Genomic DNA, 24,674 nt, shown 5'->3' with positions numbered 1-24,674 from the left:
TGTATGTATATGTATGTATGTATGTGTGTATGTGTATGTATGTGTGTGTGTATATATGTGTATGATGATGTTGTTACTGTAGAGTGATATAAAATGTAATATAAACCAAAAGCTCTGTAAATAAATGGGAGGGTACTCCCTTCTCCTTAAATCTACCATAGGCTTCATTTTTTGCTCAGCTGGATGTTTTGATCAAATCCATTAATTGGAAGGTCATTGATATACAGTAAATCCTTGATTATGTTGTTTATTTTTATTAACTATTTGTGTTGTTGAGTATTGTTTCACATTCGATTATATTCTTAACATTACCGAAGGGGTATAGCAATATGTCCGATTACAATAGGACTTTTATACCCAGCCTGCCTATCAATAAATTATGCTGACACACCCCTTTCTCACTATCACTTCTGTATTTTGTGTAGACATTCTAATATGTGCTGTTGTAAGCAATGTAACATTGTAAACTGTAAATTGTAAACTATAGCTACATGGCAGGCTGTCACTATAGATTTTCACACTTCCAGTGCAATACACCAGGATGACCTAAAGGTACCTTTTACCATAGTCACTGTAAAAAGAGGTTGTGCAGTTTATCATAAATTTACAGTACAAGCCTGATGTTTGAAAGAGCAAGATAATCTATACTACTTAGTCCCCTGTTGCTACTCTGGTTCTGAGGGTCGAATCGTGCTAAGCTGAGGGCCTGCAGGTGCAGCTATAGACTGAACCCTGGGGGCTGACACATTACTTCCCCATGTCAACTGAATTTCATGTTTACTCTGCTGTCCATTCACTTTCCTTCCTCTGCTTCTGTTACAGCTGAACAATGGTATGTGGAATTTCATTGCCAACTACACTGAATTAATCTGGTGGCCTTTACTACAACTTTATTACAACTGGTATGTAAAAAAAAAAAAAAGAGGAGTTTGAACTATCATTTCTTCTCTGTGAAAAATTACTTGTCATTTACATCAGGAACATCAAGTGGACCAAGCTTTAGAGTCAGCAAGAAATAATATTGAACTAGAAAAAAAGAGAACGAAACCACACAGTAATCTCTAGGGGTTTGACTTCCTGTCACACACTCTGCAGCTGTAGTTAGCAACATGTGAAGACTTGCACAAGAGGCTGTTGAGGGGAGGACAGAAACCATTTGTTTTATACCGTTCCATTTATTCTGTTCCAGCCATTACTAAGAGCCAGTCCTCCCCAATTAAGGTACCACCTGCCGCCCGTGACAGAGTTACAGTATCTATCCCTCAGCCTCTTTGCATGGAGTGAACTCCATGCTTGCTCTCTATGAATGATGGTCAGCAGCGTGTGTAATGAATGTATAGCCCAGAAAAAACACACCAAACATGCATTTTTCTAAAGAGAAATAAATAATAATAATAATAATATGCCATTTAGCAGAAATATGAGTACTGTAGATAACTTTATATAACCAAATTCCAAAGCCATCTGTGTCCATTAACTGTATAATGTAGGCTGAATTATATAATTTCAATTGGTATTCATTAGAATTATTTGCTGTAAAGTCCAAAGTTCCTTTTGAAAAGAGGCGGTCTCAAACCAAGTGCAAGTAACTGGAGTAACTGGTTAATTTCCGCCGTGGGACATTCAGTTATTGCGCGTGTTGGGAAGGGAACTCGAAAGTCTCTCTGTTGTCATACTTAAATGAAAGGACGCGTAAGTAAACAGTCTTTAAAGGATTTGTTTAAATTACCTTCATGGTTTTACTAATATGACATTTTCCTTTTGATGCGAACTTGCGAAGTCCTGACTGAAATGGTGATCTAGTTGGCAAAACCCTGGCTGGCTGCGTACATTTCCCGACCTCTTGTGACTGTCAACGCGTGGCTCTTTACATGAGATAAAGGTAAATATCATATTGCAATATACAGTTTACCCATTTGCAGAAAGCTTGATTATTCTTACATACGTGATGCAACCATCAATGTAAATGCAATGTGCACCACTGTTATATGGGTAGCCTGATCATGTCACCAAAATGACCAAACTTCTGATAATGTCATGCTGGCTTGAAGACACTGCTTGGAGAGCAATCCACTCAACTTCAGTCACTGGGTTACAGAGTCATCGAAGTCTCTCTCTCTAATCTCAGGAACCGCTGTTACAGTCATACCCACGCCACTGTTTTACTGTAATGGAATTCATTAGAATAATTAGTCAGCTTCCTCTCATCTGAATTGTGAATCATTGCTCTTTAGTGGTTGGAGAACTGTCTCTCTCTCAAGAGTGGTATCCCTATAATTTGTTGGAGCTCTATTAGATTCTGAATATATGGCCACTAACTAACCGGACTATTGAAAGAAGTACCACATAGAGTACTTTTACTACCTGTTTGATACAAGCAATAACTGTTCCCAGTAACCAACAGCTGTCCACAAACATTGGTGAAAAGGCTGTGCAATATAGTTCTGGACCACATAAGTAGGCTATGAGACGACTTGTTACCATAATATGCAATGCTATTATAAATGTATAACAACAAAGATATTATCTTTGACCTAACAGTTGAAAATGTTTAAATATTGGTAAATTATTTGAAAACTAACTGTACCTATAGTCCCCCTGCCCATGCCAGCGTGATGTGAAAGGTATTTTGAAATAGCTTTTTGTTTGAACGTTTTTTCCTCATTGGTTTGTGTGCTCAGTGCTCTAAAAGGTCAAACGGTCTCTCCTCTGGGATGTGGTAATTTATTAGTAGTAGGAGATAAGTTCAACAATAGTTGTATTTATGTGATGAGGAAGTATGTTCATAATGTGTTTTCATTTGATATTAAACTCAGTAAAAATAGAAAACCACTGAAGAGGATAGGTGCAGTATTGAGCAAGCTTTATAAGTTAACTTTAAAAATATATATATATTTGCTAATACAAGGTCCTCTATTCAATCATAGTAGACATGATTCAATCATAGTAGGCTAGCCATGTCGGTCTAATTGATATAGTGTGAGCTACTATGGTGTGTCAAATAGATTACATACAGCACAGCATCATTGGATCTTGTAGTGCTTTACCTGGCAGTAAATTGTTGTTTGAATTTGGATTTCCTAAAAAAATGATGTCCAATAAATTAACCGCTTTAACATTATTGAGAATGGATGGATATTTATAAATGTATATACAGTATTGTCTAGTACTGTTCTCCTCAGAGCTGGGTAGTTGGATGTCATAGTCACTCTCAAAAACACATTCTGCATATTCTTCACTAATCTGTGATTTGTGAAGTGTAGATAAATGTTTAATGCCTTCACATAGTTAGGCTTTGCATAATGGAAATTCTTAATAATAAAACATACAATTTCTAACATTTCTAACAAAGAAAATGATGGATGCTACTCGCTCCGTAATAGATGTTATCACTTCTACAATGTCCGTTATTTAATAGGCTAAAGGTATCTGTTTAAGACATCATAACCCTATTTCCTTGATTAATGGTGGAATGTTTTGCCCCACAAGACTATATAACAACCTATTGGGCTGTTGAGGAGGCACAAAAGTGCTAAGAAAAAAACAGTTGGGAGCTGAAAAAATCCAGCTAAAATTCATGTGGGTAGTTAGAGTCGAAACCACTGCAAATATCCCCTTCACCCAGATCACTGTAACAGGGAAGCTCTAGGGAAGTTGGCACATTACAAACATGCCCCTGGCTCACCTTACTGGTGAGATGTTAGTAGACTAGATCCCCTCTGCTCTGCACTGTATCTTCCCAGGGGACCAACTGTTTTGTTACTGTTTTACATGTTTGAGACGTCCATCCTCTAGAGCACTCAACTCTTACCCTACGAGGTCCGTAGCCTGCTGGTTTTCTGTTCTACATGATTAATTAATTGCACACACCTGGTGTCCTAGGTCTAAATCAGTCCCTAATTAGAGGGGAACAATGAACAAATGCAGTGGAACCGGCTTCGGGGTCCAGAGTTGAGTTTGAGGGCTCTAGAGTGACAACAACGAGGTTCTGTCTGTCTGTGTGTGTGTTCCCGGCTGTCTAACAGCAGAATTGTCCAGAGAGAAGAATGATGGAGTAGTTTGTGGGATGTATTTGACCAGTGGTTTTTTAAATATTTTACCAGTGGTTTATGCTCGTTGGGGTGGGGTAGGGGGTTTAGTGGTGGTCAGTGTAGTGTCTTACCTTTCTATATCTCTCTTGCAGTGCGGTTGACAGTATTTTCAGATTTGTTGGATGTATGCAGTTTATGTACATGCAATTTCAGCAAGCTGCTGGGATATGTTTTATGAATCTCAAACCCAAAGTAAGAATTATATTGATAATGTTTATGAGGCAATGGTATCAGGAGGTTCGCTTCATTCATTCCATTCATTAGTAAAAAATGAGAGCCATTCAGAGAGGCAAGTGATTTAAAACTAAAGTGCATGTTTGGCTGCATGCATGTTTTACTGTGTTTACGGTAAAATGTTTTATGGAGCAAGGGAGTTAGATAACACAGATTGAGTGTACTTCTGTGTACACACATGGTTCAACTGAAGTGGGAATCATTTAGATTAAATAATTTGTTGAATTTATGTCAATGGAATTGGTGGTGATATCCCTTGACCTTCTCCTTACTCATCCAAACCTCTAAGAAAAATGACTCTCTTGTTATCGTGTGTGTTTCTATTCAACTGATATGTGAGCTATTACTGTCAATAAGTGAATATGTTGTGTTGACTTTAGAGAGAGAGATAGAGGAGAGTTTGCTCCTCTGCTTTAATGAATAGTTCCTTTCTGGTAATGAAAAAGAGAGAGAAAGAGATACATCTGGGTCTGACAGAAACACTCATAGTTAAGACGACTTTCTAGATGTAATTGAATTTAATCTTTAGTTGTCCTCGTGTTGTTTATGCGGCCTTCCGTCCGGCTCAGTAGAGCTCTGTGAATGATTCTCATTATCATCTATCTACCCTCACTCATATCCGCTCTGAATAAGACTGTTAGAGAGGGGGAACAGAAGGGGTCTTTTACTGCAGAGTAGGAGTTTTAATCAGGGTACAGGATGGGAGCCGTGGTGAGCAATAGAAGCTGATACTACAGCGCTGTCATTGGCTCCCTCCGGTGTCTGATGGCTGAATAGGTAGAGAGGTAGGGCTGGGATAGATCATGTGTATCTATGGTTCTGGGGATGGATAATGCAGGTGATTTGGGAGCATGCATTGCAGACCCCCCCCACCACCACCACACACACCTGGGAGAGCAGCAAATTCAACATCACAGATAATTACCATCATGAGATTTCAATCTCTTTTTACTTAATTGAAAGGGGAAATGGACAGCTCCTGATGTTGCTTGTCCTCCTCTGACTCGCTCTCCTCCCTGTTCATCCATGCTCATGTCCGTTTATGTATCCCGTAGGTAAACACTAACACATGGTGAATGCTGCGAACTACCGAAGCAAGAATTGTTCTATCCTCAGCTTAGTGACAGAAGGTAAGGGGAAGTGTCTGGCTCAGGCAAGTTCTTTCTGTTTTGCTTCCATTTTAAAATGATTTTCCAGTTTCCCCATTTCTTTATTTTTCATTTTCCGTATCTAAAACTCATAGCTAGGAAGAGGATATATTTATCTAGAGTTATACTTAGGCTTGTGTTCAGTAGGATACAACCGAGCAAAAGGGTTTTGAAACTAAATCTGTGTTCTTATTGGACAACCCCTCTTATATCATCTCCTCCATTTCAAAATGTTTTCTCATGTTTTATCACACTGAATGTATTTCCCCCATGCAACGGCCGTTACAGCCTCAGGTGTTGAGTTACTGGCAATGTCGATCTAAATACAAGTATACAGTAAGCTGTTTAAACAGTGGAGTTATTTGTAGGCAAATTAAGGTATGGCCTATGCTCCTTATAGGAGCATATAGGAGCTAAGGGCTTAAAGGTCTAATGCAGCCGTTTTTATCTCAATATCAAATCATTTCTGATTATCAATTTAGTACCTTACTGTGATCTTTTTCAATTAAAATGGTCAAAAAGAACAAAAAATAGCTTCTTAACAAGAATTTAGCTAGGACTCTTTGGGAGTGGTCTGAGTGAGGAGGGGAAAACTGAAAACTATAGCTGTTATTGGAAGAGAGGTAGAGGTAGTGTGCACTACAGACAGCTATATCGGTCTGTTAATACAGGACTAGTAAAACATTATTTTTTACAATAATGTTTTTAGAATTATTATTTTTAGGGGGTGCTGCAGCACGCTCAGCACCCCTACTTCCTGCGTCTATGATCAGGTGTGTGTGTGGTCTCAATTAAAATAGTAGTCTATAGCCTATGCATGGGCGGAGAAGCAGAGGGCAGTTATCGTTCCAAGGAAATTAACTTCCTAAATATGATTAGGCTATAGTTTACATTGCCTAGAAATACATATTGATCACCTTATATTTTTATCTCTGTCTGAAAATCGTCCCACTCCTAAAAGGTAGGCTATAAAACGTATCTCAATAGAAAGTGCAAGTGTCTGCTCTCTCTGCAACTCTTCAAACTATGTCTAGCCTGTTGGCTGATATAGCCCAGTAACACAGATAGCCTAATATAATGGGCCACGTTAGAATCTCTGGTAATTTAACCTATTTCTTGGGTTATTTTTTGCGCATTTTGATATTGCCTATAGGGCACACAATTGCTGGGACCATGGCTGGCAAGTGAGCTGCGACACATACGCCTAAAGTAACATTGCGGGACTGCGGTTCGGTTCGGGACAAGTTATTGCGGTAGCGGGTGGGAGTCGGACAGAAAGCCAGCGGGAGGGAGCGGGTACGGTATCAAAAGTTTGGAACGCTCTTTCTTATTGTCTATTAACTAATTTACTGCAGGCAGGCCAAAACTCCATCCCACCAAAACAGCCTGAAATATCAGGCGGTCTTTTTAAACAGCACTTACACTAAAAGGGCATAATCATCATTTTCACAATTTCACAGTATTATTCCAACCTCGAAATATATCTAAAACACAGGAAATCACGTTTTTGACTGCACTGCATAGTTTTCTTACTTTGAAACTACCAACCCACAACTCTCCCTGACTCATCTCATTCCATAGACCGATTGCAGTCCTTCTGCCTCCCTACTCCACCTCATTGACCCTTCCACCTGTCGCCATGGAAGCCAGAGGAATGTACGAGTTTAATGCTACGGCTGAGGATGAGCTGAGCTTCCGAAAGGGAGACATCCTGAAGGTGAGTATGACCCGAGAGAGAACGGGAGGAGACACATTACAATTCAGAATAGTGTGCCATAGTAAGACTAATGAATGGAAGTAATACAACTGAGCGTGGGACTTGGCTTCAAAGACAAATTCCACCAATCTAATTCCTATATTCTACACACAAAGTTCTACTGTTGTATTCTGCTGTAATATTAAACCTAAACAGTGACCTATTGTTTTTGTTTATCTCTGTTCCCTAATCAGATTCTAGGTAATCAAGATGAGTGGTTTAAGGCAGAGCTACATGGACTGGAAGGCTTTGTGCCCCAAAACTACATTGAGAGACAAACCCCAAGGTCAAATAAAGTGACTCATTCTCATCCATAAAATGTTTACAGTACACATGTCTTTGAACACACACATACAACCTGAGTTTGTATGCTTACAGTAAGTACAGTATAGCCACATCTGTATACTGTATCTCTCTCTGTCCAGCTGGTTCAAGGAGACGGCCAGCCGCAGCTCTGCTGAGGAGCTCCTGATGTCTAGGGAGGTGGGGGGATTCCTGATCCGTGGCAGTCAGAGCTCCCCTGGAGAATTTTCCATCTCTGTCAGGTGGGTGGGTGTAGGCTCAGACCAGGATATTACAGGGAGCTGATTGATTACAATACTGTCCCTAGGGGGTTTAGAGTTTGCGCCGCATGAACTCTGTAAAATGTGGTAACATGTTAACCTGAAAACTTACCTGAAAAACTCATCTGTGAATATTTTCACAATCCCCCTCCATTTCTCATTAAATGTCTATGAGCCAGGGGAAGAGTTCTGTTTCTGTAGGTTATACTTGATATTACTGGTACAGCTTTTCCTTGCAATATCTAACATAAGCCAGCAGGGGACAATGAAAGTACTGCACCAGAGAAACAGTTGACTTTGGATTTATGGAATGAGGACAGGGCACAACTAAATTGTTTGAATCATAACTCATCCCATCCTATCATTGTACCAGGGTTGGGGTCAATTCCATTTCAATTCCAGTTAATTCAGACACTAAACCAAATTCAAATTTCAAATGTTCCTCATTGAAAAGCATTGAAAATAATTGGAATGTCAGTGTACTTCCTGAATTGACTGGAATTTAAATGGAATTGACCCCAACCCTGCATTGTACTGTATGTGACTAAGAGGCCAGATGTTGTGTTGTGACATGCTTCACTGATATAACAAACCATACTTTCCCCTCAGACATGAGTTTGACGTGCAGCATTTCAAAGTGATGAAGGACAGCAAAGGCCACTACTTCCTGTGGTCGGAGAAGTTCACTTCCCTCAACAAGCTGGTGGACTACTACAAGAACACCTCCATCTCCAAGCAACGGGACATCTACCTTAGAGACGGTAGCCAGGATGACCAGAGCCCATCCACACCCCAACCGGTATTTCGTATATTATCTCAGCTCAATCCACTCTTTAGTGAAGCCTTCCTTCCCTTTCTTGACTTCCCACTTTACTTCCTGTATCTCAAGCACAGATACAAGAACCGAAATCAGTGAGCTATTGCACCAGAATGGTCTATTAACCAATGTTATTGGTCTATTAACCAATGTACTGCATGGTGATGTCACCATGGAAAGCCAAACCTGCTGATTAGAAGGTCCTGTGTAGATTGTACTTTCAACCAGCAAATATCAAGAAATAACACTGATCAAATGTCTTTGTTAGTATCATCAGCTGTTGTACAATGTGATATAAAACAGAGAAAGAAACTGCATTTTGACTTTCCTCTCCACATCCTTCTGTTGTCAGTTGAAGAGGGGGAGTCTACCTGAAGAGAGGAGCTATGGGGCCCCTACTGCAGCCACAACACACCGCAGGGCCTCAGACCTTCCTCACAGTCAGCAGGTAAACACCACTCACCCTACAGTACTCACCCCACAGTACAACCCTACACTACCTTCAATGCAGTCTTCTGAATCATGTCGGTTTTTCAGAAGCTGCTATTTACCATGGTCATGTAAAACCATGTCATTGCTTTTATTGGATTTCATTGGATCTGTAATGTTTTACTGTGATGCTGAGACATAGGTTGGGTTAAAGGTTAGAGTCTGACCTGAAATTCCCCCAGAGTAAGAGACCAGGGATGGAGGCTCAGAGGGCTCACACCATAGGCACCCCTGGTAGAAACACCCCCCTCACCTCTTTCCCAGCCCCCCAACGGTCATCTGAAACCATGCCTCATCCACAGGTACAGTAGGCCTACTGTAGTCAGTAAATGGGAGATCATCCTTGATGTCCTCTGAAATGACTGTGTTCCTATGGCCAACTATTACAGTGAGGGAAAAAAGTATTTGATCCCCTGCTGATTTTGTACGTTTGCTCACTGACAAATAAATTATCAGTCTATAATTTTAATGGTAGGTTTATTTGAACAGTGAGAGACAGAATAACAAACAAAAAAATACAGAAAAACGCAAAAATGTTATAAATTGATTTGCATTTTAATGAGGGAAATAAGTATTTGACCCCCTCTCAATCAGAAAGATTTCTGGCTCCCAGGTGTCTTTTATACCGGTAACGAGCTGAGATTAGGAGCACACTCTTAAAGGGAGTGCTCCTAATCTCAGCTTGTTACCTGTATAAAAGACACCTGTCCACAGAAGCAATCAATCAATCAGATTCCAAACTCTCCATCATGGCCAAGACCAAATAGCTCTCCAAGGATGTCAGGGACAAGATTGTAGACCTACACAAGGCTGGAATGGGCTACAAGACCATCGCCAAGCAGCTTGGTGAGAAGGTGACAACAGTTGGTGCGATTATTCGCAAATGGAAGAAACACAAAATAACTGTCAATCTCCCTCGGCCTGGGATCACACCTCGGCCTAAGATCACACCTCGTGGAGTTGCAATGATCATGAGAACGGTGAGGAATCAGCCCAGAACTACACGGGAGGATCTTGTCAATGATCTCAAGGCAGCTGGGACCATAGTCACCAAGAAAACAATTGGTAACACACTACGCCGTGAAGGACTGAAATCCTGCAGCGCCCGCAAGATCCCCCTGCTCAAGAAAGCACATATACAGGCCCGTCTGAAGTTTGCCAATGAACATCTGAATGATTCAGAGGAGAACTGGGTGAAAGTGTTGTGGTCAGATGAGACCAAAATCGAGCTATTTGGCATCAACTCAACTCGCCGTGTTTGGAGGAGGAGGAATGCTGCCTATGACCCCAAGAACACCATCCCCACCATCAAACATGGAGGTGGAAACATTATGCTTTGGGGGTGTTTTTCTGCTAAGGGGAAAGGACAACTTCACCGCATCAAAGGGACGATGGACGGGGCCATGTACCGTCAAATCTTGGGTGAGAACCTCCTTCCCTCAGCCAGGGCATTGAAAATGGGTCGTGGATGGGTATTCCAGCATGACACTGACCCAAAACACACGGCCAAGGCAACAAAGGAGTGGCTCAAGAAGAAGCACATTAAGGTCCTGGAGTGGCCTAGCCAGTCTCCAGACCTTAATCCCATAGAAAATCTGTGGAGGGAGCTGAAGGTTCGAGTTGCCAAACGTCAGCCTCGAAACCTTAATGACTTGGAGAAGATCTGCAAAGAGGAGTGGGACAAAATCCCTCCTGAGATGTGTGCAAACCTGGTGGCCAACTACAAGAAACGTCTGACCTCTGTGATTGCCAACAAGGGTTTTGCCACCAAGTACTAAATCATGTTTTGCAGAGGGGTCAAATACTTATTTCCCTCATTAAAATGCAAATCAATTTATAACATTTCTGACATGCATTTTTCTGAATTTTTTGTTGTTATTCTGTCTCTCACTGTTCAAATAAACCTACCACTAAAATTATAGACTGATCATGTCTTTGTCAGTGGGCAAACGTACAAAATCAGCAGGGGATTAAATACTTTTTTCCCTCACTGTACCTAACACAGGTTTGTTTCTGTGTGTGTGTGTGTGTGTGTGTGGGTGGGTGTGGGTGTGGGTGTGGGTGTGGGTGTGTGTGTTTGCCTGTGTGTGTGTGTGGTTTTGTGTGTGTGTGTGTGTGTGTGTGTGTACCAGAGGGCAGTCATACAGGTGAAAGCGGTGTACGACTTCACAGCGGAGGAAGGGGACGAGCTAGGCTTCAGTGCAGGTGATGTCATTGACATTTTGGATCGCTCTGATCCATCATGGTGGAAAGGAAGATTACGGGGTAAAAGTGGTCTGTTCCCTGCCAACTATACCACACCATTATGAGGAAAGCCCAGAGAGAGATAAGTTGATCTTTGGATTTCTCCAATCATATGGACAGTGATGATAAGAGTCGGGCAACACACAGAAACTGCAGCAGCCCAAACTGTAGGAGGACTAAAAATAAATTGGTTCACGTATGACTGATGATAACATATGCTTACACATTTATTTTAAAGCTGGTGCTTAGTAAATGGCATGATACAATTGGCATACCTAAATGACATTGATTTATAAGCAGTGGCGGACTTACCATTAGACTGAAGAGGCAATTGCCTCAGGCCTCACAACATCAAGGGGCCTCGTGAGCTGGGCATAATAATAAAAAAATACTAGTAATCTTTTTTATTTTAAATAATTTCTCTGCATGAGGACTATTCCACCCTGACAGAGTTCCTGTGCATTGTTTCACGCGATATGATTGCAAATGTGACTTTCATTTAAATTAAGCTGCAGCAATGAGGCGCTTTCACAGCGGGGCAGAGATATATGCAATTAATGCAACCAGTGAAAATAAAAAGAAAGAAAGAAGATTTAACAGAACATTTTTGTAAGTTAATGCATTTATTTAGTGAAAAGACAGGTGCTGCTGGTAATACTGACATTGTCGTCGAGGCAGCAGACGTGTAGACAATGTATGGCATGTCATACTCTTTTTGGCCAGACAGAATCAGATCCATTGGATCCATATAGAAAGACAGAGGGGCGCTGTTTCACTCGCTCTGATAATCGGATAATCTCCAGTGAGATTGAAGGAAAGTTGGCAGGTGCAAAGTGCACTGTTCGGATGCTACTTTTTGAAGTGATTGTTTGACAATCAGCTGAAAACATCATGACTTGTCGTGTTCATGGCACATTAAAAGGTAATACATTTTTACAGTTAAATTACGTCTCTACTATAAAACCCATAAAAATATGTTGTGCACCCAAATCACTAAGTCCGCCCCTGTTTATAAGGGAACTTCCACAATCCAGCTACAGTGTCATATCCATTGGAGGTTAAAAACTGGGAGCTATGCTGCCACACATTTACTGTATGGTACTACACTTTTTGTATTGTTACCTTTTTGTATTGTCTGTAGTGCTTGCTTTCAATTGTGAGGTCTCCATAGTAAATATGTCTTGTTAGTGAGCTACCAAATGTACAATGTCAGTTTGAGTATGCTTGTCATCTGTCTAAATTAAAACAATTATGTATATAAACTCTGGATTGCTGATGCTATGTATTGGCCAATGAGATGCTTTGAAGCTACTGTTCGGCCATATTATCTCTCCTCAAAAGCAGTCTTCCATAGGAATTAATGGAATTTTTCATTATTTCATTTAAATGTTTCAAGGTCAAAATTACATGTATTTAAGTATTTTTTGTTGTAGCGGGGACAGTATTTTCAAAAAATTACACTTTAAGGAAAATGTTTTTATATATTTGTCCATGTTTTATTTTTATGCTTAGCTTAGGCCTAAATAATATAATTTACAAGTATGCATTAAGGTGTCTGTAATAGAATAACCGTGGCAAAAACAAATTTAGACATTAATAAATGCATTTCTATAGCTTCCAAAATATGTTTTACAACGGTGGGGGAGTGCCAAGATGGAGGCTCGATGGCTTCAAACAGCGCCCCCTGTCAGTCATCTAGTGTATACATAAATCATTGGTCTAAAATGATCAGGGAGGCAGGTAGCTTAGTGGGTAAGAGCGTTGTGCCAGTAACCGAAAGGTCGCTGGTTCTAATCCCCGAGCCCACTAGGTGAAAAATCTGTCAATGTGCCCTTGAGCAAGGCACTTAACCCTAATTGCTCCTGTAAGTCGCTCTGGATAAGAGCGTCTGCTAAATGACCAATTATTTATTTATTTATCTGACACTGATAATAATATTCCTGACCTGCAGTGTTGGGTAGTAGGGAACTACATGTAATTCAACTAGTAATTTAACTACATTTTGTAGTAGCTTGGTGGTAGTTTAACTAAATTCAAATCTAGGTAGTGTTTTCAGTAGTTAATTACTTTTTTGTAATGTAACGCTGTAGTAACTACTGGAAATACACACAACTTTTTTTTTTTTTAAGTAAAATATGGGTGAAGTAGGCAATCATTTCCATTCTTTTTCAGCATCAGACCTGCCTAATTCTCACTTGGAACATAGTTGTTTTGTTTAATAGGCTAAATTAAACATGCTGTTAACATATAACCCCAAAATGATCTGTTTTGCAATTTGTAGTCTATGACATTTCAGATTTACATATGATCATTTTTTCCCAAAGTAGTTTGGATGTAGTAAACTACTTTTCAAAGTAACTTTAGTTAAGGGCAAGGAGATAAGCATGCAAACCTGAGCTAAAACATTGTGGGTATAAGTAGCCCAAATCCAGATAAGAGACTTGAGTGTTTGACCAGGTTACAGTTAACTTCTCTGGAACACTGGAATAATACATACTCACTTAACATTCACATTTTATCTCCAATTCATAAAAAAGTCTGGTTTCTGGCTCTTAACTGATATATTTTTTTTCATTAGTTCACAGTTGACACAGTCCCAAAATGTTTTACATGCCAGCAGTAAAGTTTTCAAAATATTGGACTTCCACAACCCAGCTACAGTGTCATATCCATTGGAGGTTAAAAACTGGGAGCTATGCTGCCACACATTTACTGTATGGTACAAACATTTTTGTATTGTTACCTTTTTGTATTGTCTGCTTTCAATTGTGAGGTCTCCATAGAAAATATGTCTTGTTAGTGAGCTACCAAATGTACAATGTCAGTTTGAGTATGCTTGTCATCTGTCTAAATTAAAACAATGATGTATATAAACCCTGGATTGCTGATGCTATGTATTGGCCAATGAGATGCTTTGAAACCACCATTCGGCCATATTGTCACTCCTCAAAAGCAGTCTTCCATAGGAATTAATGGAATTCTTCATAATTTAATTTAAATGTTTCAAGGACAAAATGACATGTATTTAAATATTTGTTGTTGTAGTGGGGACAGTATTTTCAAAAAATTACACTTTAAGGAAAATGTTTTTATATATTTGTCCATATTTTATTTTTATGCTTAGCTTAGGCCTAAATAATATAATTTACAAGTATGCATTAAGGTGTCTGTAATAGAATAACCGTGGCAAAAACAAATTTAGACATTAATAAATGCATTTCTATAGCTTCCAAAATATGTTTTACAACGGTGGGGGAGTGCCAAGATGGAGGCTCGATGGCTTCAAACAGCGCCCCCTGTCAGTCATCTAGTGTATACATAAATCATTGGTCTAAAATGATCTGACACTGATAATAATATTCCTGACCTGCAGTGTTGGGTAGTAGGGAACTACATGTAATTCAACTAGTAATTTAACTACATTTTGCAGTAGTTTGGTGGTAGTTTAACTAAATTCAAATCTAGGTAGTGTTTTCAGTAGTTAATTACTTTTTTTGTAATGTAACGCTGTAGTAAAATTTTTACATTTTAGTCATTTAGCAGACGCTCTTATCCAGAGCGACTTACAGTTAGTGAATGCATACATGTTTTTTTTGTTTTTTTTTTATACTGGCCCCCCGTGGGAATCGAACCCACAACCCTGGTGTTGCAAGCGCCTTGCTCTACCAACTGAGCTACACGGGAAATACACACAACTTTTTAATTTTTTTATAAAGTAAAATATGGGTGAAGTAGGCAATCATTTCCATTCTTTTTCAGCATCAGACTTGCCTAATTCTCACTTGAAACATAGTTGTTTTGTTTAATAGGCTAAATTAAACATTCTGTTAACATATGAAGGAAAAAGGGGGTTCTAATCCTGAGCCGACTAGGTGAAAAATCTGTCGATGTGCCCTTGAGCAAGGCACTTAACTCTAATTGCTCATGTAAGTCGCTCTGGATAAGAGCGTCTGCTAAATGACTGAAATGTAAATATGACCCCAAAATGATCTGTCTTGCAATAAGTAGTCTATGACATTTCAGATTTACATATGATAATTAACAAAGTAGTTTGGATGTAGTAAACTACTTTTCAAAGTAACTTTAGTTAAGTAAACTTTAGTTTCCTTAAGGGTAGCATTAGTGTAGCTTAACTTCTTCCAATGTGAAGTAATTGGAGCTTGGTAAACTAGCCTATATTTTCAGAGTAGCTTCCCCAACACTGCTGACCTTTGACCAAATGTTTTTGTTTTTAATTTATGAATGTCACAGAACCAGAGCATCCAAGAAAAGTATCCGAAGCACAGGGTCTGATAAATACATTTGGAATTGAACTGTTTTGGTTTTTGCTTTCATTTCGTTTCAGTTGGCTAGACATTACATAATGTAGGCTAATTTCTCTGTATTGAGTTCTATGTTAAACCTACAAGCCTATACAGTATAAGTGCGCTTTATGTGACACCACTCAATTCTTAGTAGGCCTTTATGGAAATTCAAAATAATCACATTCTCATGCAAGAATTTCCTCAACCACACACAAAGATGGCGCCGTACTGTATGGTTGCCTTCTTTGCTAATTTATGATTTTTTTTTTCTTTTTTTTTATATAGTAAGCCTACTACTGATATTGATTACTGAATTGTTGGTAAAGCGTTTGCAGGAAAGCCATTTCACTGGTCTTGTGCACGTGACAATAAAATTTGACATTTTAACTAGATTATAACAGTTTAGAACACCTCCCCCCTACCTCTTGCGCCGAACACATTGAACGTCACCTGTGTACACGCCCAACACCTACAGGTAAAGGTGAATGCTACGGAGAACTGCGGGGGAAGGAGGAATTAACGGTTGGAAAAATTCAGGATACCGCTGCTATGGCCGAGTCTCAGCTTATGTGCATGGACGAAGATCATGTCAACGAAAAGATACCCGAATCCAAAGCAGAATTCTACTACAGCGAGGAGCAGCGATCCGCGCTCGAGCAACTATTGAAGAACGGTGATGGCGCGTTCAAGATGCGACTGAAAGAGGACAACGTCAGAGACTTTCTATCCACCCGCGAGATTAAATGGATTCGAAAAACTTTTGATGAATATGATTCAGATAGTGAGTCCGAGAAGGGCGAATACGAAAAGGCTCAGGAGTCCAATGCGGACTCGGGGGTCCACTCCACATACTGGCCTCAGATGTCAGACACGGATGTCCCGCCGCTTGACATCGGCTGGCCAGGCAGCACTGGTTTCTATAAAGGTGTCACTCGAGTGTCCGTTCACACGCACCCACCCAAAGACAAGGGGCCCCATATAAAAGAGGTTGTCAGGAGACTCATTCAAGAATCTAACAAGGTAATTCCAGCTCTAATAGAAATGAATAACGGCATATTACACGTGAATAACATATGTTTACATAATTTCCTCTCTGCCCTAAATGATTGAAGGATGCCCTCACATTGTTCTCCCTCTCATAATTTCTAGCTCAGAACAAATTATTTTGAATCCTGAGTCAGCATGACCTGAGTCATGCATTTGTGTTTTTCATCTTGACAAAGATTATGAAATGGGTTCTGTTAATTTAATGTAAACTTCTCAACACTACAGAGAATAGTTAGTGTCAATTCTAGTAGCCTATTTATCAGGCCTGAATTTGTCAGTGTAGTTACTACAGTAGCTACATAGGCCTTGTGACAACAAACTCCTGTTTTTGACATGAGGTTTTATTACCTGCTTGGCTACTTCTCACACAATTCAAGGGGAACGTGTCTAATTGTTCTTCATTGATCTACAGTGCCTTCAGAAAGTATTCACACCCCTTGACTTTTTCCTCATTTTGTTTTGTTACAGCCTGAATTGACTACCTCATCTCTATACTCCACACATACACTTATCTGTCGAGCAGTGAATTTCAAACACAGATTCAACCACAAAGATCAGTGAAGTTTTCCAATGCCTCGCAAAGAAGGGCACATATTGGTAAATGGGTAAAAACAAAAACAAACAAAAAACAGACATTGAATATCCCTTTGAGCATGGTGAAGTTATTAATGACACCTTGGATGGTGTATCAATCCACCCACTCACTACAAAGATACAGGCGACCTTCCTAACTCAGTTGCCGGAGAGGAAGGAAACCTCTCAAGGATTTTACCATGAGGCCAATGGTGACATTAAAATTGTTACAGAGTTTAATAGGAGAAAACTGAGGATGGATCAACAACATTGTAGTACTCCACAATACTAACCTAAATGACAGAGTGAAAATAATAAAAATATTCCAAAAAATGCATCCGGTTTGCAATAAGGCACTAAGGGAAACTTTCTGAAGACACTGTACTTGGCCAGGCTTTGTGCTACTGTACAGTTTTGCAGTCATTTGAAATCAACAAGAGATGTGTGTCCTTAAGGCTTAGGGCCTGGCTAAATGTAATTATTGCGCTCATTCATTGCTCATCTGAGAAGTCTTACTTGAGGAGTCTTATTGTAAAATGAACCAAGGAGATTAGCAACAATGTACAACAAATCGTCTTCTTTTTTGATTGGATTATGAAATGGCGATTACATAATTGACCATTGTTGATTATTGACTATCGATTTATGTTATGTTGTTATTATCATAGATATAGAACACTGATATGGGCATCTCAATCATCATCATTTTCCCCCTTCATCACGTCATCACATTCTACAATGAATTATCAACAGTTAACAGAAGTTGTGAAATGAATGTTCATAGTAGAGTTCTAACTGAATGGAACAACACATGCAGTAGATAGGCATGTTGTAACAGGCTAAGCCACATGTGGAGGAGCTGGAAAGACCAAACATTTCACAGTTCTAAATGTCAGCCAGTTTCACACCAGAACCTGTAAGAAGTCATTCAAAAGCGTTTCCCCAGTCATACTGCCTGGGGCTAAATGTCAGGAGGAAGAACGCTCCTAACTCTGGGGTTAAGCATGGCACAGGAGGACATGGCTATAGGGCAAGGAGATAAGCATGCAAACCTGAGCTAAAACACTGTGGGTGTAAGTAGCCCAAATCCAGATAAGAGACTTGAGTGTTTGACCAGGTTACAGTTAACTTCTCTGGAATACTAGAATAATACATACTCACTTAACGTTCACATTTTATCTCCAATTCATAAAAAATCAGGTTTCTGGCTCTTAAAGGATTTTTTTTTACATTAGTTCACTGTTGACACGGTCCCAAAATCTTTTGCATGCCAGCAGTAACGTTTTCAAAATATTGGACTTTCATGAAGCAAAGTGTCACTTGCCACATCATCATGATGATGCAAAACATTTTGTGACTGTATCAACAGTGGACTAATTAAAAAATACCAAAATATAGTTTTTGAGTGGATTTTTTCACCGCAAACAATCCAAATGAGGGGTCATATTTTGCTCCTTGAGACAGGTTAATGATTTACTGACAGGGAAGACAAAGCCGTGACCAGCTGTTCTGTGTGCATATGACTAGGTATGTCAATGAACTAAACAAGCTGAAATCATGACAGGCCATCATTGTAAATGAGAATATGTTCTTAATTGACCTGCCTGGTAAAATAAAGGTAAAATAAATAGAAAATAAATGACGAACCAGGAAATGACTCTAGCTTAACTATAACAAGGCCTTCACTGTCCAATACTTTATCACCACTCCTTTACCACTGTCAGCATAAGGCAGAGAGCGTTAGACTGCCCTATCCTAGTGTGGTAGAGGACTTGGTCATAGTAATGCACCAGTGCTCACATTTCTTCACATGCAAAGTCTGTTTTCCAGAAGACAACCAGTTCTGTTTTTGCCTAAACTAATGCCATTCAAGGATTCCAGGATTTAAATTCCAATAACTGTGTGTGTGTGTGTGTCTGTGTGTGGTTGTGTGTCTGTGTCTGTGTGTGTTGTGTATGTTTGTGTGTGCGCACGCGTGTGTGTGGTGTCGGGGTTATTTATTGAATTTACACTTCTGCCTTTCCTCTGTCCTCTCTAGCTTGATCTTTGGAAATGTCAACTAGTCTCTAATGTCTTGTATTATTACTCAGATGTATCAGTCACCTTCTCAAGCCTCTCAAATATGTTAACACACTTCTGTTTGTCTTGAAGTGGAACATTACTCAGAATAAATTAAATCTTGACATTTCGTCTCAACTCATTTTTCCAGTTAATTAGGGAGATTCTAATCTTACTCGAGCAACTGAAACACAAATCTCCTGCTTTAAGTCCTTCAAATCCCCCGTCTTCATGATGAGGCATGTGACAACACAAGAGCTGGGGCTAGAGAAGAATAAATGAAATATGTGCCATCAGGCACAGAAGTCAGTGTCTTTCTGTGACTGCATTTATCGGCAGTAATTCAAAACTAGAAAGAATGGGAAGGGTAAAGGGGACATTTGCAGAAACATTGAGTTAAATAGATCCTGTTCATGTGCTTTCACCTTCTGAAGATGTTTCAGAGATATCATCCCCCTCTCTTCTTCCTCTAATGTTCCTATGTGTGATCCTCAGGTAGTAGCCGTGGTCATGGACCTCCTTACAGACCTGCAGATCCTTCAGGACCTATTGGACGCAGCACAGAGACGAGGGGTGGCGGTGTACATCATACTGGAGGCTCGTGGTATGCCCCATTTCCTGGATATGTGCACTCGTTTACAGATCACTGCTCTGCATCTACGGGTAAGACAGGGATGCTTTGGCAGGCAGTAGGCAACAAACAAACAGGAACAAGTAATAGTTAGCTATGGTATTACCATGTCATTACCAGGTAAATAGCAGAGTATCATGTAAAATGAAAGTGTAGGCACAACTTCCTGGCACTAAAAAGCAGAATATTCCTCTGGCCTATTCTTTATTATCATCCATATTGACACACTATTCTATACTGGTGTAGGATCTTAATTTGAGCCAGTTTGCTACAGCAGGAAAATAATCCTGCAGTAACAGGAAATGGGAATTATTATGTGGATTATAATTCATGGACATTTTTGTAGGGGTTGATACATTTTTCATAAGGGAAAATCAAGTCTGACATTTCAAAGTGAAAATTACAAGCTTCAGAAGCCTCTTTAAACCTCAAATACACTACAAGTTAAAAATGTCCTGCAATGCAGGAAAGTTATCCTGCAACAGGGTGATCAAATTAAGATCCTACATCTGTAGATGTTTATCTATGTAGGCTAAAGCTTGTGCAGTAGATCTAGCCTATTTTATATGGAATACTGGAAAACCTAGTGTGTGTGTGTGGTGTCAGTTGATAAGCCTCTGAAAGGCCCTTCCAGTGTTGAGGCTCTGTTATTGTTGTTTCAAAGAAGCTGCTGTTCAGTGAGCCGTAAACAATCCAGTCCTGTGGAACTTGATCCTTGACCAAACAAGTGTTAACAGCATAGGGTAGCATCCTTCTGACATGTCTGTTTATGTGTTTATGTCTCAGCCTGTCTTTTTCACTCTCCAACTCACTCCCATTCCTTGCTCAGTAAATAGACTGTATACTCAAGGGGTTTAACTCAACCCTTGCATCACCAGTTTTGGATTTGCTTCCCTTGAAAGTTGACTTTGGTCGTGGGTGGTAACAGCACAATTTCCCTAAGTGTTTGATATGATACTGTTCAGTACTTGGAAGTCTGATAGTCACTGACTCATGGTTCATACTGTAATAAAGTCACCTGTCTAACTCTGTATCTGTGTGACTCTTTCAGAACCTGCGTGTGCGGACGGTGAAAGGTTCTGGGCTGGCCCTGTCCTTTGGCAGGCTGCCTGGCTCTCTGTGCTCCAAATACATGCTGGTGGATGGAGAAAAGGTTATGTTTGGCTCTTACAGGTCAGTCATTTTCTCAGTCATACACCTCCACTCACATTCACTCAGCCAGAGCAAACATGATTTGACCTACTCTTTGAGCTTTGAGTCTGAGTCTCATTCTCTTGTTCTGTCATCTCCAGCTTCACATGGAGCTCCTCTCGGATGGACAGGAACACCATCACAGTAATGTCTGGGCAGGTGGTGGACTTCTTCGACAATGACTTCAGGGAAATGTATGCTGTATCTGAGAACGTGGACCTTTACAAGGAGTTCCACATTAGCAAGCCTCCCATGCCTGCGCCGGTACGGAAGGTGGTGGAGGTCCCCAAGCCCCTGTTGGTGTCCACCTCCCGTTTCCAGGTGTCTCTAGGGGACTCTCGGGGGCAGGCTGACCAGAGGGTGCCTGCGCATAAATACCACAACCCTAAGTATTCTCTGGTGGTGGGGAACAGTCTGGGGCTCACTGGGTCCTTACAGGACCTCTCCACACGCAGAGACTCTCTGGGCAGTGGCCTCGAACAGAACGGCCTGTCGACGCTACTCCACGCCAAAGGGGGCAGTAGTGTTGAACTGAACAAGGTCACTGCGAAGTCCCCCAGTTTTCCTGTGGAGGAGGAGGAGGAGGAAGGGAGGCTTGAAGAAGCTCCAGGCCTTTGGTGGAAAGAAACAACGTAGTTCTTCAGGCTCTTCCTGAAAGGCAGAGGATCCAATCACAACAGTGAGACTATAGAGGAGGATGTGGCCACTCCTCCAAACCCCTCCTCCACCCGCCCAAACCCCTCCCCTACCCACTCAACCCCCTCCCCTCCCCGCCCAAACCCCTCCCCTACCCACTTAACCCCCTACCCTACCTGCCCAAACCCCTCCCCTACCCACTTAACCCCCAACCCTACCCGCCCAAACCCCTCCCCTACCCACTCAACCCCCTCCCCTACCCGCCTAAACCCCTCCTCTACCCGCAAAGTCTCAGAGACAAATAGCACTGCCACTGAGGACTCATTTGAGATTGTAGAGAAACCGTCCTTGTTGAAATTTAAGAACAAAAAGCCTTCAAAACTGCCTCAAAGAAGTATGTCTCTAATGACCCTCAACAAAGGAGAGGACGATGGTATGTTGTTATATTCTACCATTTGTGGTTTTCATTTGTCTTTGAATATTAACTGCAATAGTCCCTCACATGGAGTTGTTGTTTGATGGCTCATCCATTCTTTTCTCCATTCCCTCTAGGAAAGGGACACAAGAAGCCTTCGAAGAAGAACTGCATTCAGTCCTGAGAGGAAGAGAGGGAGGACAGTATCAGCTGGGAGAGAGAGCCAGAGGACATTTTAAGTAATTGCCAGTATCATATGCAGTATTAGATGCACTGCCATGACATGCCATGGCAGGAGTATAGTGATGACATGTCATGGCAGGAGTATAGTGATGACATGTCATGGCAGGAGTCTAGTGATGACATGTCATGGCAGGAGTATAGTGATGACATGTCATGGCAGGAGTATAGTGATGACATGCCATGGCAGGAGTATAGTGATGACATGTCATGGCAGGAGTATAGTGATGACATGTCATGGCAGGAGTATAGTGATGACATGTCATGGCAGGAGTATAGTGATGACATGCCATGGCAGGAGTATAGTGATGACATGCCATGGCAGGAGTATAGTGATGACATGCCATGGCAGGAGTATAGTGATGACATGCCATGACAGGAGTATAGTGATGCCATGGAAGGAGTATAGTGATGACATGCCATGACAGGAGTATAGTGATGCCATGGCATGAGTATAGTATCACGTGCTGCTCATTCTATGTACTACTGTAATGTTCCTTAGTGAGACTTGGTGTGAGACTGCCTTATCAGTTAGAGCAGTGTGAGTGTTCAATGCCAGGCCCACTGTTCCTTTAATATGAGCCTAATGTTGCTGTTTAGCAGGAGTGATTTGATGCCCCATGCCAGTGAATGTCTCCTGAGTCCTGCCCGTCTCAGATGGCATTCACCACCTGTGTCAGGGAAATGCCAATATAGACTTGATCTGTCAGTCATTTCGATGCTTGAAAAACTGATCTTATGTTACTGCTCACATGTCATAAGAAATCAACATGTTGTATTGCTCTTCCCTGTATCACTGTCATTGAAACTGCAACTTTTAAATCTAATTAAATGTATGGCGCTAAAAACACATTTATCCCAGGTATAGATGTATTCTGAATGTGTCTGTCCTTCAGGTTACAATGGAAAATGGAAAAGTGATCAGCTCTCTTCTCTCACACAGGAGTATCACCTTACCAAGGGCACTTTGTTAAATTGTTAGTGGACTGGCCCTTATCTCCACTGGAGTATATAGTGTGAATAATGGATGTTGTGTTAACAGATCAGACACAGATCATGCACTTCTGCTGTTAACATGCAACAATACATCATCTCTAAACCTATGCGACATTATAACTATGTCACTGGTCCATGGCTATATTTGTCATCTTTAAAAAAAATTAAGCAATAGGGACTCAGACCTATTTTGCTTATTTGTTTGTGTATAGCAATTAGAAAATAGCAAAGGAAATTTGCTCATTGAAATTATAGTGTGAAGTCTTGTATATAAAAATGACAAAGATGTATGAGACCACACATACTGTATGTAATTGACTGACTTCCTTTCTCTGATGTGTGACTGTTGTCCATAGTTGAAACAAGTGTTTTATATGAAATCATAATATTAAAAAAACGTTTAGTTTTGCAATCATTTACAGAGGACATGTAGATCGTTTTGCTAAATCAAGTTCTCTTCTCCACAGTCATGTGAATTTACATTTTTGGACACGATAATATTTTTCTTATCTGTAGATTTGTTGATGAATTGTATGAATATGCAAGAGCTCCGCTTAATCATAACTCTGCTTGTTGTAGATATGGTTTGGGTGGTATAAAAATGTTTTGGCTGCCGGTATAATAAGTGCAGTTGATAGCTGCTTTTTTGTTTGCTTTCTCTGGGTGAGTCAGTGTTTTTATTCCCACCCTTGTTTGAAGAGAAATGTATGCGAGAATTCGCTTTCTACAAAAAGCATATAGACATATCTTTGGGTCACTCTTGCCTGTAAAGCTTTAGGCAAAGGTTTCATAAGATTGTAGCCTATGCTTACTGTACCTTCACCCAGACTGTGTACTGTATATTTTGTGTGGACATACAGTACTGTATATTTAACTGTGAGTGAGAGAGGACTTACAACATATACATACTGTGTATATTACAGGAGGCCCTCTTCATGATATTGCTGTGACATGTGGGGAGTGTTAGTGTATCACTCTCTACATCAACGTCTCTCATAGTAACCACAGCCCTACAACACACACACACACACAGGAACTGATGTGCACAGGAAGGATGCTTGTTGTTTCATACCACAGGTGCAGGCCTCATTTCACGCTTAAAGGAAAATCCCACTCAAAAACTATATTTTGGTATTTGGTTCATTAGTCCATTGTTGATATAGTCCCAAAATGTCCCAAAAAGTTTTCAAGATGTATAACTTTCAAAATACAGATATACAGCCGGTATGATGAATCTTTCA

General features: G+C 40.4%; 2 protein-coding genes across 2 annotated transcripts; both read left to right on the top strand.

Annotated features, from left to right (window-relative positions):
* Nucleotides 1–1,616: 1,616 nt before the first annotated feature.
* On the top strand, nucleotides 1,617–12,822 carry LOC121568936 (GRB2-related adaptor protein 2). Its single transcript, XM_041879429.2, has 10 exons — nucleotides 1,617–1,692; nucleotides 1,781–1,882; nucleotides 5,381–5,455; nucleotides 7,055–7,190; nucleotides 7,424–7,515; nucleotides 7,655–7,774; nucleotides 8,402–8,591; nucleotides 8,962–9,057; nucleotides 9,281–9,400; nucleotides 11,231–12,822. Exons 4-10 carry the CDS (start codon nucleotides 7,113–7,115, stop codon nucleotides 11,405–11,407), a joined length of 873 nt encoding a protein of 290 aa, XP_041735363.1. The 5' UTR covers nucleotides 1,617–1,692; nucleotides 1,781–1,882; nucleotides 5,381–5,455; nucleotides 7,055–7,112; the 3' UTR covers nucleotides 11,408–12,822.
* A 2,425-nt stretch (nucleotides 12,823–15,247) lies between these two features.
* On the top strand, nucleotides 15,248–21,893 carry LOC121568626 (protein FAM83F-like). Its single transcript, XM_041879037.2, has 4 exons — nucleotides 15,248–16,666; nucleotides 19,820–19,987; nucleotides 21,007–21,128; nucleotides 21,248–21,893. The coding sequence occupies exons 1-4, from the start codon at nucleotides 16,196–16,198 to the stop codon at nucleotides 21,780–21,782; spliced, it is 1,296 nt and encodes a 431-aa protein (XP_041734971.2). The 5' UTR covers nucleotides 15,248–16,195; the 3' UTR covers nucleotides 21,783–21,893.
* The last annotated feature ends 2,781 nt before the right edge of the window (nucleotides 21,894–24,674 follow it).

Source organism: Coregonus clupeaformis, chromosome 7 (assembly GCF_020615455.1).
Source record: "Coregonus clupeaformis isolate EN_2021a chromosome 7, ASM2061545v1, whole genome shotgun sequence".
NCBI classification, from domain to species: Eukaryota; Metazoa; Chordata; class Actinopteri; order Salmoniformes; family Salmonidae; genus Coregonus; species Coregonus clupeaformis.
This window is presented reverse-complemented; position numbering and strand designations above follow the sequence as displayed.

What these genes read in the sequence shown, in the direction of transcription:
- LOC121568936 (XM_041879429.2), top strand. Translation starts at nt 7,113, where the DNA reads ATGGAAGCCAGAGGAATGTACGAGTTTAATGCTACGGCTGAGGATGAG. An exon ending in GAATTTTCCATCTCTGTCAG is followed by an intron (nt 7,775 to 8,401) that starts GTGGGTGGGTGT and finishes CTTTCCCCTCAG; the next exon opens with ACATGAGTTTGACGTGCAGC. An exon ending in AAACCATGCCTCATCCACAG is followed by an intron (nt 9,401 to 11,230) that starts GTACAGTAGGCC and finishes TGTGTGTACCAG; the next exon opens with AGGGCAGTCATACAGGTGAA.
- LOC121568626 (XM_041879037.2), top strand. Translation starts at nt 16,196, where the DNA reads ATGGCCGAGTCTCAGCTTATGTGCATGGACGAAGATCATGTCAACGAA. An exon ending in TCATTCAAGAATCTAACAAG is followed by an intron (nt 16,667 to 19,819) that starts GTAATTCCAGCT and finishes TGTGATCCTCAG; the next exon opens with GTAGTAGCCGTGGTCATGGA. An exon ending in GTTATGTTTGGCTCTTACAG is followed by an intron (nt 21,129 to 21,247) that starts GTCAGTCATTTT and finishes TGTCATCTCCAG; the next exon opens with CTTCACATGGAGCTCCTCTC.